Source organism: Hemicordylus capensis, chromosome 5 (genome assembly GCF_027244095.1).
Source record: "Hemicordylus capensis ecotype Gifberg chromosome 5, rHemCap1.1.pri, whole genome shotgun sequence".
NCBI lineage: Eukaryota > Metazoa > Chordata > Lepidosauria > Squamata > Cordylidae > Hemicordylus > Hemicordylus capensis.
This window is the reverse complement of record NC_069661.1, coordinates 132191940-132204487: the sequence shown is the minus strand read 5'-3', so window position 1 is coordinate 132204487 and position 12548 is coordinate 132191940. Positions and strand designations below refer to the sequence as shown.

The following is a 12548-nucleotide window of genomic DNA, read 5'->3' as shown; positions in this document are numbered from 1 at the left end:
CACAGTTACCCATGACACTTGGTTTGGATGATAAGAAACTAACTAAGGAGATCGCAAGGCAATCGGAAGCCAGTGCCAGAAAACCAATCATCAAGGGGAAAACAGCTTCCAAAATGGCACGCAAAACACTTGATACATTTTGAAATGAGGTTGTTTCGTTTCAAGCTCAAAAGAGGCCCTTTATTTTCAGGGTGTTCTGTTTGAAGCTTGAAATAATCACAATGGCCCATTTTGAGCTCAAAACATTTTGAACATCCCTACTCTCTAGACCACCACGGAACTAGGGGTGTGCACGGACCAGTCCAGGGCCATGCAAGAGGCCTCTGGACTGGTCCGGAATTCAGCCGGTCCGGCAGGGGGCAGGGAGTGTGGCTTTAAGGGCGGGGGGAGTAGTACTTACCCCCTCCCCCGCCGCTCTTCCCCCTCTAGTGCTGGACTTTGCTAAAACGTTTTTGGGGCAGCAGAGTTCCTCCCTGCCGCCCCTGCCCCCGTCATTGTCTCCCAAGAATACAAGCAGTAGAAGCTGGCGCCACGCATGCGCCCGTTGCCACCGCACGCACGCCACATACGTCATTGTGATGTATGCGCCGCGACGGGAGCATGCATGGCGCCAGCTTCTACTGCTTGTATTCTCAGGAGACAATGATGGGGGCAGGGGCGGCAGGGAGGAACTCTGCCACCCCAAAAACATTTTAGCAAAGTCCAGTGCCGGAGGAGGAAGAGCGGGTGGGGGTAAGTACTACACACAGCCCCGCCCTTAAAGCCACACTCCCCTCAGTGCCAGACCACACCTCTGTGGTTCCGTGCACATCCCTACACGGAACTGCATCCCCATTGTTCCCCATCTTCTACTGGTGTTTTTTAATCAATTTAGTCTCTCTTCAGCCTCACCACTTCCCCCTCTCTCTGTGCAGTCCACAGCATCATCCTCTTGCAGCACCACCACAGATCTTTCAGCCATTCCCTTCCCCCCTCTGCACTCCCTTTTTCCTTACTCCACAGGTCTCTCTGCACCCTCATCTCTGTCCAGTCTCTGTTTTCCACCCTCTCCACACACAACTTTCCCTTCCTGAGCATGACAGCAATTCAGACCAGTGAAGAAGTCTGAGATACAAGTGGGGCATGCAGCATGGCTGGCTGGCTACAGAGCCTGAAAAAGCTAGTGCCCCTTCTATCATGTACCTCTGAAACCAAAGAGATGAGGTGCAACATAAGTACAGCAGTTCAAGCATTTTCCATCTCCACTCCCGTTGGGCTTGAGCAGGGGTGGAGTCATTGTGCTAACGAGTTCAAAGAACCCGGGCCACCAATGAAAAAAGTTGCCGAAGCCCCCAGTGGGGCATGGCTTGGGCTCCAGAAGAGCTCCAAACGAACTCCCTACTCCCAGGCTCTGGAGAGCCCCGAGCAAGCTCTCCCCCTGTCTCTTCAGGCAGCACTCGCTGGAGGGAGAGAAGGGGAAATAAAGGCTGTCAGGCAGCAAAATGCTGCCTGAAATGGACGGGGGGAGAGCTCACTTGGTCTCTCTGGAGCCCGAGCCACGTGCATGGGACGTCGCTAGAACCAGGCCCCAGGCCGCCGTTTGGTTGGCTTAGCACCTGGGCTTGACTAGACCTTAATGTTATCACAAAGATGTGGGGAAGGGACACTAAGAATGAGTATTTTGAATTACCCAGAGATACAAATAGACTCAGAGGAAGGTCTAAGCAAAGTCTGCAGGCCTTATGTTGTGCCAGTCTGGTCTAGTCTTGAGTGTTGCTTGTCCTGAGATCCTGCTATGCAAGCAAAGTGGCAAATAAGATCACATCCTCAGTTGGAGAGCAAAAGTATATCTGTTGCTGAATTTGCATGTTTTCCCCTCAGCAATTCGATTTGGACGGATGCCGAGATCAGAGAAGGCAAAATTGAAAGCTGAAATTCTAACAAATGAACATTGTGTAGAAAATTCCGAAATTGCAGACCTTAAATCACTTGCCAAGAGAATTTATGATGCCTATTTGAAAAACTTTAATATGAACAAGGTCAAAGCCAGGCTCATCCTTGCGGGGAAAACCAGTAACAATCCAGTAAGTGTTTTACCATTCTGGAATTCTAAAAAGCAGATTAGTTAATGTACATATCAGACAAGAAGTAAAATGCATTTATTAAAACTACAGTGGCAGCTGTCATCTTATAGGAGAGTGCCTACTGCAACAAATCTATGCATGATCGAGAAACAAAATGAGGGTTTGGGTGTGTGTCTGTGTGTGTGTGTGTGTGTGTGTGTGTGTGTGTGTGTGTGTTCACAACTATTAGTTCATTCATATGCAAAGTTAATGAAGTTGCTTAATCTATTAACACACATTATTCAGATTCCATTAATTCAGACAGCCCGACTTAAAACTAGTGTGCTCTGGGTGCTTTCTAAAATGGTGAGTCCACATATGTCAATGATTCTGATCACTTGTGATAAAAACTTTCCTAAGCACTGATTGTGTAACATACTTTATATCTGACTTCTTGACTTGATGGTCAGCTGACTACCATATATTTGGACATTTGCATAGTTTTGATCCTGGTTGTTTTAATTTGTTAAAAGTTATAATAAATCACAGCTTTTAGGGTTTGTATATTTATATACTTGGAGGGAAAGGAAGAACACATGCCTGAGGTTCACTGTGATTCATTTGTGATTCACAACCATGAGTGAATCTGGTCTTTGTTTTACATGCTTAAAAGAGAAAAATAAATCCTTAGGGCATGATCCAGCCAAAAGTGGACATCTTTGGCCTTGTTAGTGCTTAAGATTGGCTAGATTCTGCCCTTAGCATTTTCTCAGTGAATGCAATTTTGAGTTGGATATGCTTAAATCTTGGTCATCCATTCAAGAGTGTCTGAGTTACATTAGAGAATATCCAAAGCAAGTTAGTACTGTGTGAACATCCTGCCTGCCTACCCTGAAAGTGCTCAAAGATTTGCACAATGAACATGTGCAAACCCTTGGGGATTTGTATACAACCACTTATAAATTGCTCATCTACCATTTGCCTCTCCTTCACCCTGTCCCAAGTCTAGTTTCTGTAGGCTCCTGCAGAGTGTCCTTTTTGTGCCAAGACTGGAAGTACTACAAGTCTCAGCAGCTTTGGTGATGAAATGACATTTTGTGCATCATTCACAGCAAGGGGAAGTACCCACAGGGATCTTCTTGTGCAAAATGCACACACAGCATAATTTTCCCTACTGGGCTGCTGGGACTTCTATTCCCAGCCCTGGCAGGAAAAAGACACTCTTCTGGAGAATGGAAGACCCACCGCTTGGTGAAGGGAAGGCAGACAGCCTACAGGACTGGGTCAGTTGGGTCAAATTCAGCCCTTCTCAAGGAAGCACTCCAATCCTGATGTCAAGCATTCGGGGAGGGGTCCTTAATAAAATGCTTAATTATGAGGGGCAGATTATTTTAGCCTAAAAGGCTGGAAAGCTAGCATAAACACACATTTTACGTATCTGTAATCAGGTAATGGACACCTGACCTCAATATATGCAAGAAAAAACAGCAGAAAAAGCGTTAAACCCACATATACATGGGTCAGGATTTTGTCTTTGGGAGCCATTTTATGGCTCATTTTTTTAAAAAAAATGGGAACAAAAAAGCAAATTTTCAGTCAATTTGGGCCAATTGATTTTACTCTTGGGAGGCATCTTTGGACTTCTTGAGGGTAGTATAGCATGGTAGGGCACTTAATTTGTCCAGGGTTTGTTTGTTTGTTGTTGTTGTTCATTTTTGTGGTGGTGTGGGAACCTAACCCCCAATTTGCATTCACTTTAATGCCCCATTATTTGTGGATTTGCTATCCACTGCCACACCCCGTGGAACTGAACCCCGTGAATAAAGGTGTTCTCTTGTAACACTAACTTTCATTACAGTTTAAATCATGTGTGTGTAAAGAGTTGTAGTGTATGCTGATGATATATTGAGTAGCATCCAGACTAAGTCCCATGAAAATTCATGGGGGCGTTGAGCTGGTCATCTGGCTTGTCTGGTTTATTTCATTGGTGCTTAGTCATGACTTGACCAGTTTGGATGCTGCCCATTGTATTTGCTATGTCATTACCACAGTAATTGTTTGAAGTGCTTGTGCAGATCCTGGCTATATTTGGTACTATATCAAGTGAAGAATGAAGAATATGAATGGATTGGATTCAGTATTCATAAAATGGTTGAGGAGGACTTGGTCAGTTTTATGATGATAACTTGGGGAAATGTCCCAGTGAGATAGATGAGAATATGGTTTAATAAAATGTTGAATGATTTAGTCCAATATAAACATTTTAAATTACTGAAGAAAGTCAAGCAAGACATGCATATCTGGTCTGTATAACCCAGACATTCTCAAACAGCTTAAAAGGGAGTCCCAAACAACTCAGAAGGGAGTTGTCAGGAGGGCAGGGGCCTTACCTGACATGTCTAAGATGTGGAGACAGTCAGAAACAATGGGAGGCAGATGGAGCCAGAAGCCAACAACTACTTTCCACTGCTCACAAAGCCATGGGCAGGCACAGCCAATACACCTTTTTGCCTGATAGGCCAGGGTAGAATTCCCCCTCGGGAGACACTAGCTAGCGCTTATCTGGCAAGTGATCAAAGAGGTGCCATTGTTGTGCCTATCCATGCTGGAGGATGCCAGCATAGCTAACAGGTAAAGTCAAGGAAGCATAAAGGGGAAGAAGACTTCTTTCTGAAACTGGAAGGCCTGCCCAAATGAAGAGAACAGAAAGGAACACAAATACTGGCAAAAGAAATGCAAGGTGACAATAAGGGAGGCAAAAAGAGAGTTTGAGGAACATTTAGCTAAAAACATCAAGGAGAATAACAAAAACTTCTTTAAATACATCAGAAGCAGGAAATCTGCCAGGGAGGTGGTTGGACTGTAAGACAATAAGGGAGTGAAAGGGATTATTAAGGAGGATATAGATTTGCAGAGAAGCTAAATAAGTTCTTTGCATCTGTCTTCATGGCAGAGGATACTGAGCATATACCCGTTGCTGAACCAGGCTTTTCAGGGATGGAGGCTAAAGAACTGAGTCAAACAGAAGTGACGAGATGATGTTCTAAACTGTCTGAAAAAATTAAAAACTAGCAAATCGCCAGGGAAAGATGGCATCCATCCAAGAGTCTTTAAAGAATTCAAATGTGAAATTCCCGACCTCCTTGCAAAATATATAACTTGTCTCTACAATCCAGCTCTGTGCCTGGAGGACTGGAAAGTAGCAAATGTAACACCGATCTTCAAAAAGAGATCCAGGGGCGATCTGGGAAATTACAGACCAGATAGCTTAATGTCTGTTCCAGGCAAATTGATGGAAAGTATTTTCAAGGATAAAATTGTAAAGCACATAGAACAGGCCCTGCTGGGGGAAAACCAGCATGGCTTCTGCAAAGGTAAGTCTTGCTTCATGGACCTTTTGGAGTTCTTTGAGAGTGTTGTCAGATGTGTGGATAAAGTAGGGTTGCCATGTCCCTTGGAATTTAGGGTAGCCCCCAGATTTTGGCTCCTCTACTCGGCTGCTAAATTCCACCCGGATTTACATGGATTTCAAATGCACTGCCAGATTACCCAGATTTTACTTTGGATCCGATCACATGGGAGGGCAGCGAAAGAGGGGAAAGTATACAAATCTGTCAAATAAATAAATACAATGCAAATTAGTTGCCAGATAATTTGCATAATATGCAAATTAGGTCACCCGGTTTGGGGAAGCTTGAATATGACAACCCTAGGATAAAGGTGCTGGTTGACATAGTATAACTAGACTTCCAAAAAGCTTTGAACAGAGTTCCTCATCAAAGACTCTTGAGGAAACTTAGCAGTCATGGGATAAGGGGACAAGTACATGTGTGGATTGGTAACTGGTTGAAGGACAGGAAACAGAAGGTAGGTATAAATGGAGAGTTTTCACAATAAAGGGAAGAAAGAAGTGACGTCCCCCAAGGATCTGTACTCAGGCTGATGCTTTTTAACTTATTCATAAATAGTCTAAAAGTAGGTGTAAGCAGCGAGATGGCCAAATTTGCAGATGATACTAAACTATTTAAGATAGTGAAATCCAAAAGAGATTGTGAAAAGCTCCAAAAGGATCTCTCCAAACTGGGTGAGTGGGTGACAAAATGGCAAATGTGGTTCAGTGTTACAAGTGTAAAGTGATGCACATGGGGACGAAAAAACCCCAATTCAAGTATACGCTGATGGGATTTGAGCTGTCGGTGACTGACCAGGAGAGGGATCTTGGGGTTGTGGTGGATAGCTCGCTGAAAGTGTCAACTCAATGTGCAGCAGCTGTGAAAAAGGCCAGTTCTCTGCTAGGGATCATTAGGAAGGGGGTTGAAAATAAAACTGCTAATATTATAATGCCCTTATACAAAACTATGGTGCAACCACACTTGGAGTGCTGCGTACCATTCTGGTCACCACATCTAAAGAAGGACATTGTAGAACTGGAAAAGATGCAGAAGAGGGCAACCAAGATGATCAGGGGCATAGAGCGCTTTCCTTATGAGGCAAGGCTACACCTGGGGCTTTTTATTTTAGAAAAAAGACTACAGCAGGGAGACATGATAAAAGTCTGTAAAATCATTCATGGTGTCGAGAAAGTGGAGAGAGAGAAATTTTTCTCCCTCTCATATAGCCCTAGAACCAGGGGTCATCCCATGAAATTGATTGCCAGGAAATCTAGGACCAACAAACGGAAGTACTTTTCCACACTGCATATTCCACTTGTGGAATTCTCTGCCACGAGATGTGGTGACAGCTAACAACCTGGATGGCTTTAAGAGGGATTTGGATAATAGAGGAGAGGTCTATCAATGGCTACTAGTCTGAGGGCTATAGGACACCTCCAGCCTCAAAGGCAGGATTCCTCTGAGTACCCATTGCAGGGGAGTAACAGCAGGAGAGAGGGCATGCCCTCAACTCCTGCCTGTGGCTTCCAGCGGCATCTGGTGGGCCACTGTGCGAAACAGGATGCTGGACTAGATGGGCCTTGGGCCTGATCCAACAGGGCTGTTCTTACATTCTTATGTTATGTTCTTGGCTTTGTGAGCAGAGAAGGAGTCAGGTGGTTTTCAATTCCTGTCCACCTCCCCATGCCTCAGGGAAGGCAGAGCAGCTCCACTTTACGTCCTTGACAGTGTGTCTTCTTGAATCTTTGAATTGGTGTGCAAGCAGAGTACAAAGAATTAAGTGAGAAAGCCATGGAAATACTGGTTCCTTCTGCTCAATTCCTATTCTTGTGAATTAAGAGTTTTCAGTAGTTGCTGCTACAACAAGCAAATATCTAATGAAAATAACTTGGAGACTAAAATTAGATTGGCAGTCTCAAACATAAAGCCCAGGTTTGAAAAGCTAAGTAGGAGTAAACAAGCTCATCTTCACTTAAAAGTTAAATGTGCCTTATTTACCACTACCTAATCAAATTGGTGGCTGGCATGCTGACTAACAATGTATGTGTACTCCTAACATCAATGAAGCACTCGCACCTGGTGTGCTAGCACCTTCCAAACCATGAGCACTCTTCCTCTCTTGTACAAGAGCACAAATACTCTTCAGAGTTTGTCTGCACTCTGAGAGCTTCCTGCTAGACTTGAAACACATTACTTGACCATCAACAACATGTTTTTGGTCTAAACATCATTGGTCAGGATGTCAGCTAGTAGTTTTAATCTGAGGGAAACTGTTCCTGTTTACTCAACATTGGAACTATGGTATAAAACCATTATTGAGTCCAGGTTTGTCACCCTGCACATCATTTTTTTAAAAAAAATAATGAACTACTAACATGTTGCAGGAGAAGTAGGAAATATATCAATGTGGAAAGAATATGAGCTTGATTTACTTGATAAATTTATGAAGGAACAATCCATTGTCGTATGAAGAAGTGGCACAAGTAGTGAGAGACTAGAGGACATTGAAGTTTCAGTATCTTCAGGGAAAGCACACTGCTCCAACAGTATACAGAAAATATGTTCCAAGACAGAATTCCTACTTAATTCTGGAAACTCTGGAGATCTGATATGTTAAATTTGACTAAGCTACTTTTGTTAAATTTGACCTAGTGGTCTTGGATCTGGAAGAATATACTGACCGGATTGTTGTTAGCTGACCTAAAAGAGAGGGTTAAAGAGAGAATTCCAGTGGTATCTGATTCTGTATAAATTAAGCTGAATTGGGGAGATATACTGGTGGTGTTGAGTGAGTCATGTATGGTGGTTGGTGTCCCCCCTCCCATACATTTGGGGTATGTTCCGAGATACTGTGTGTTTGCCATGCCTCTAATCAAATTCATACCTCTGTCCCAAGTACTTGTTACACAATTCAGCAATGCAACTTTAAGATCATCTTAAAAGTTTGATTTACAAACAATTGTATGGCTACAAATTGAGAAGGAAAAAGAATGGCTTAATCTGTTTCAAAATGGTAGATGAAAATCTGGGACATGGATAGTGTTGCTTAATTATATTTGTACAGAACAACTCATGCTGAATGACATACAATTTCATTGAGAAATAAGGAGAAAGTGTCTTGCCATAAATGGGGAAGATACTGAAGACTTTCTAGACATTTTGGGGTGGATTTTTGAAGTCATTTGGAAATTGACTGGTTTGTGTCCTGTTTAATCCTGGTAGCTGAACAAAAAACATTCCCACCCTGCAAAAGCCCCTCACTCTGTCCAATTCATTCTCTCTCTCTCTTTTTAATCTAATAGATATTGGTGGGGCAGATGGGGCACTGGCATCTTGGACTAAATGGATAGCGGCAGGTGAATTCAGTGGGAGTTAACTGGAGAAAAGCATTAGGAGATATGTTTGAGAATCTGGCTGAAGTAAAAATTTGACACCAATTAATGTTGTATATCTTTTTGTGTATAATTGTCAAATGAAAAATAATTTTAACATTTGGTTGATTAATAAGTGTCTAGAATTGTAATCTCCCCCAGTAACTGATTTGTTCTTTTTTCATGTTGCATTAAGAAATGATATTTTTAGAATCACATTATCTGTTAATGATTTAACTTCCAGTATATCTGACTTCTATGTATCTCTGAAACCATTCAGACAATGTATACATATAAATCAACCTAACTATTACATTTTGCTATATCACAAGCACTTTAATTAGTAAATTCATTGTTGTCTAATAATTATTGCTGCTTCTCATACGCACTGGTGTGTTTACAAATGCAGAATTGCTACAGGATTTCAACGAGGATGCAAAGAAACATGCAACTCTTTCTGTGAACTTAAAGAAGATTTAGACCTTTTTAAAAAATCAACCCCATAATGCTACATGACAAACTATTTTTGAAAGAAAACAGCCATAGTTTATAATTTTATGATAGAAATCAACTATTCAAAGAAAAAGGTTAAAAAAAATCAAATCCACATGGCTAGGATATGTTCCTTGAGTGAGCTGATCTCGCCCACTATCTCCACTGACTTTTGTCAAGAAGTCTTGACCAATAAAGAGTGCATCAGCATTTACATTCAGTGAATTGGGTCCCCCTGGGGTTGATAATTAGTATTCTGCTAACATGTGGGGACATTTTGGGGCTCTGGGATAAATTTGGCAAAGCATTTCTGCTTTTCTCAAATAATGTTGCAGAAAGGATAAAAACAATACATCCTGTTAAGATTTTAGAAACTGATTTTTGCCCTTCTCTATTCACCCTTTCTAAATTTGCACAGAGGATTCAGAAGAATAGAAGTGCTTCAGTTTCTCACGACTGAAGCTATAGGATCACATACTGACAAAATTGTTCATGACCCCTCAATAAGAGTTGAGTTATTCCTGACTGACTCATCTCAATGATTTCAGTGGTGCTTAGTGATGACTAACTAGTCCGTATGTGGCCAATAGTATATAGTTACTCAAAACTATTATTATTATTTACTAGTATTTTTAAGCCCGTTATAATAACGGGTGCTAGCCTTTTTTCCTCCCTTTATGTGTTCTTCATCTCTTTTCTTTTTTTTGTGTGTGTTTGTGTGTGTTCCTTGGTGTGTGTTTTTTACCTGTCTGTCTCTCTGTGTCTCTCTGTTGCTTTCTCAGTTTCTCTTTGTCTTTGTTTTCCTCCGTCCTTCCCCCCTCCCCCCTTCCTTCTCCCTTGTCCCTGTGTCTAGGGCCGGGAAGATTGGAGTTAGATTCCTCATTCAACCACAAAACTCACTGGGTGACTTTGGGCTGGTCATGTATCTCTCAGCCTAACCTACCTCACAGGGTTGTTGTGAGGATAAACATAACCATGTATGTTTATCTGAGCTCTGAGCTCCTAGGAGGAAAAAGCGGGATATAAATGTAAAAATAAAATAAAAATGTTTTTATATGTTTTAACAACACAGTTTGAAAAGAGATTTCTAATCAGAGCATATAACCCCAAACAGTTTTTTAAAAGTCAACCTCACGTAAAACAGCAGCAGATTAAAAGATTACTCAGAGACAGGGACATCTTCGCTGCCCATCATGTAAAGGGAGGCAATGATGGGGGCAGACACTTCTTTGGGAGGAGGTCATCCCACAACATGTTGTGGCAGCCACAACACTATGGAATAGCAAAGGTTCTGGACTGTCTTCTAGGCCACCCTACCAACAGTAATCCCGTCCAGAGGAGCCGGTGCCTGTAGAGTGGCGCTCCAGATACAGCGGGCGTCATCGGGATGTCCTTCCTTCCCTCGTGAAGAGGGAGGCGGCGTGATGAGCCAAGGCAGGCAAACCGTGCAGCACGGGGAGGGGGCGTACACCACCACTCCCGCGTCATTTTTAGGCGAGAGCGTGGCGAGGGGTGGGTGGGTGAAAAAGGAGCTCTTCCTTCTAGCCTGGCCCGCCCCGCCTCCTACCCTGTGCTCGGCAGCCCGCTGCTCTTCCTCCTCCTCCTGCAGGACGAAAGCGGTGGGCCCCAGTTCCCGCACGATGCGCATGGTAGTGCCCAACGCTTGGTCCTGTCGCCAGCTCAGCGCCCAGCTGCCAGCGCCTCCACCCCGACATGGAGGCTGTTGCTGGCTCCGACCAACTGTCAACCGCCTCTCCTTCCACGAACCCCGGGCTGGAGCAGCCGGAGCGCCTTCGGAGGACTCAGCTCAGTTTCCATGGAGAAGAAAGGAAGAGCCTATGGGAGAAACCTCGGAGGAAGGAGGCGGGATCCAAAAACAGCTGGGAGGGTGGGCGGGCGGCACCGCCAGGCCTCGGTGGCAGCTCCGCCACCACCTCGGCCGGCTTCCCCCGCCGCCTCTTGCCCCCTCTTTCCACCTCTTGCCCCGCAGGGCTCGCCGCTTCTCTGGCTTTTTCGCGGCGGCCGCTTCTGGCCACCCAACATGGCCACCTGCTCCCGGCGGCTGTGTCTCCCTCGGCGTGTTCTGGGCATGCGCTCCGCACATGCCCAGAACAGGCCAGGGAGGCACGAACACACGCCTTGGTGTCCGTCCACAGACGGACACCAAGGCTTTTATTAGAGAGGATTACCGTATTTTATGGACTATAAGACTCACTTTTTTCCTCGAAAAATATCCGCCAAAATTCAGGAGCGTCTTATATGTTTTAACAGTTTAATATGTTAAAACTCTGAAAAACTGGATTAAAATTAAGGTGCGTCTTATAGTCCGTAGCGTCTTATAGTCCGTAAAATACGGTATATAAATCTATTCTGCCCTTCTGCAATATATGTGCTCTAGGTGACTGACAGTAATAAAACAAACCAATAAAACTAAATGTTATCAAGTTAAATAACTTTAGTTCTGGTAATTGTGCAAAACTTAGAATGCATTCCTGCTTTCATTTACGGTCAGGTAAGTCCATTTGTCCTTAATAAGATTTGTGTGTGAGTAACTGTGTAAACAAACCTATATGGAACAAGAGTTGCTGAAGGTGGCAGTTCATTACCACTGTCAATGTACTAAATAAATCTTGATGCATTTATTAAATTAATGACTGTCCATCTTAAATATTATGTTCTGAAGAGAATGTGAAGTATGATTTTGATGTACTGTTATCTTAAGCATTTACAAATATACTGATAGATATCTCTCTTTGTAGCCATTTGTTATACATGATATGGATACATTGTGTATGGCAGAGAAGACACTGGTAGCAAAACTGGTAGCCAACGGAATACAGAACAAGGAGGCAGAAGTTCGAATCTTCCACTGCTGCCAGTGTACCTCAGTTGAGGCTGTAACAGAACTTACAGAATTTGCCAAATCTATCCCTGGCTTTTCTAATCTAGACTTGAATGACCAGGTGACCCTATTAAAATATGGAGTTTATGAAGCCATTTTTGCTATGTTGGCTTCTGTAATGAACAAAGATGGAATGCTAGTAGCCTATGGAAATGGTTTTATAACTCGAGAATTCCTCAAAAGCTTAAGGAAGCCATTTTGTGATATCATGGAGCCAAAGTTTGATTTTGCAATGAAATTCAATGCATTGGAGCTAGACGATAGTGATATCTCTCTCTTTGTGGCTGCTATAATTTGTTGTGGAGGTAAGATTTAGACTACCATTCTCTCAAAGATAATATCCTTTATG

At 43.2% G+C, this 12548-nt stretch overlaps 1 protein-coding gene across 6 annotated transcripts in view; it reads left to right on the top strand.

Moving 5' to 3' along the window:
* Positions 1–12548, top strand: part of PPARA (peroxisome proliferator activated receptor alpha) — a 76609-nt gene that overhangs the window by 52322 nt on the left and 11739 nt on the right. For all 6 annotated transcript variants that reach the window (XM_053255134.1, XM_053255136.1, XM_053255135.1 and 3 more), the window contains exons 6-7: positions 1861–2063; positions 12057–12504. In XM_053255134.1, the coding sequence (XP_053111109.1) occupies positions 1861–2063; positions 12057–12504 (651 nt within the window). The remainder of the gene's footprint in view (positions 1–1860; positions 2064–12056; positions 12505–12548) is intronic.